Raw genomic sequence first — 1,804 nt, forward strand, 5'->3', positions numbered from 1 at the left:
CCTGGTGGAATGGGAATCATATTCTTCATGAAATCATTTTTTTCGATATTTTTGTCCAACTCAGATGGTCAATGATCTCATTATTATAACAATGAGGCATCACCATTTAGGATCTGAGAATGGAGTCTCCTGGCATTTTCATACCTAAGTGTTAGCTACCTTGTCTGGAAAATCTTCTCCAGCTTTAAAAGTAATTAGATGAGGACCTCAGGTTCTTCAAATCTTAACAGGGGTTGGAGAAAGTGGGGATATGTGTGCCATATCAGGATAAAATAAGTTTCAGGATTGTTCTGGAGAAGACGTGTCCTCACCAGGATCATGTTCCTGTTGTCCCACAGGCGGGAAAGATAATGGCTCTGGGCGAGAACCAGAGCAGTGGTGTGACCGAGTTCATCTTGGCAGGTTTCCCGAATCTCAACAGCACAAAAGCAGAACTGTTTTCTGTCTTCCTTCTTGTCTGTCTGCTGACTCTAACAGGCAACATGCTGATTGTTGGGGTGGTAGGAGCTGATACTCGCCTGCAGACTCCCATGTACTTCTTTCTGGGTAACCTGTCCTGCCTAGAGATCTTGCTCACTTCTGTCATCATTCCCAAGATGCTGAGCAATTTCCTCTCAAAGCAACACACTATTTCCTTTGCTGCCTGTATTACTCAATCCTATTTCTACTTCTTTCTTGGGGCCTCTGAGTTCCTGCTGTTGGCTGTCATGTCTGTGGATCGCTACCTGGCCATCTGTCACCCTCTGCACTACCCCTTGCTCATGAAGGGCACTGTGTGCTCTCGGGTGGTCTTGGCCTGCTGGATGGGGGGACTTTTCCCTGTGCTTGGCCCCACAGTCGCTGTGGCCTTACTTTCTTTCTGTGAACAGGATGCTGTGGTACAGCACTTCTTCTGTGACAGTGGCCCACTGCTCCGCCTGGCATGCACCGACACCAAGAAGTTGGAGGAAACTGACTTTGTACTGGCCTCTCTTGTCATTGTATCCTCACTAATGATTACTGCTGTGTCCTATGGCCACATAGTTCTGGCTGTCCTGCGCATCCCCTCTGTTTCAGGCCGTCAGAAGGCCTTCTCTACCTGTACCTCCCATTTGATAGTGGTGACTCTCTTCTATGGAAGTGCCATTTTTCTCTATGTGCGACCATCACAGAGTGGCTTTGTGGATACTAACTGGGCAGTGACCGTGGTAACAACATTTGTGACACCACTGCTGAATCCATTCATTTATGCCTTACGCAATGAGCGTGTCAAGGAAGCTTTGAAAGATATGTTTAGGAAGGTGGGAGCAGGCTTTTTGGCGGATCTTCTACTTGCTAAGAGTTTCAATAGGAAGACAGTGAAGTGAAAGTGAAGGGAGTGTAATAACCAGTCTTGAGTCCAAGTCTTCTCTCTCTTTCCTATGGTCATCATGGACATCACCAAATGGCCAAATTTTGGAACCACGAAAGAACTTCAAAGTCATCAAGGCTGCCCTTATCTTTCAAGCAAAATTCCTTGAATCTATATCATCTATAAAGCCATATTATTATTATTGATACATCATAATCAATACCATCATTACATCATAAGATCCTCCAATCTGTGAGATCTTAACCTAAGAGTCCATAGTCACCAAGGAGTCTAAGGATGGGCTTCAGAAAACTTATTGCCTAACTAGAATTTAAATAAAATTTGAAGGTTAAAAAGAAAGAAAATTTATAAGCCCCATTAGTATGTAAATTTTATGTGTTTGACCTTATATGCATTTGTCTGGGAAGAGGATCCACAGGGTTTTTTTGTGGTTTTTTTTTTTTTAAGATCTTA

The 1,804-nt window shown here is 43.7% G+C and overlaps 1 protein-coding gene across 1 annotated transcript; it reads left to right on the top strand.

Annotated features, from left to right (window-relative positions):
- The first annotated feature begins 350 nt into the window (after positions 1-350).
- Positions 351-1,346, top strand: LOC110585442 (olfactory receptor 6S1). Its single transcript, XM_021695646.1, has one exon. The coding sequence runs from the start codon at positions 351-353 to the stop codon at positions 1,344-1,346; it is 996 nt and encodes a 331-aa protein (XP_021551321.1).
- Positions 1,347-1,804: the final 458 nt, after the last annotated feature.

Source organism: Neomonachus schauinslandi, chromosome 9, assembly GCF_002201575.2.
Source record: "Neomonachus schauinslandi chromosome 9, ASM220157v2, whole genome shotgun sequence".
Classification (NCBI taxonomy): Eukaryota; Metazoa; Chordata; class Mammalia; order Carnivora; family Phocidae; genus Neomonachus; species Neomonachus schauinslandi.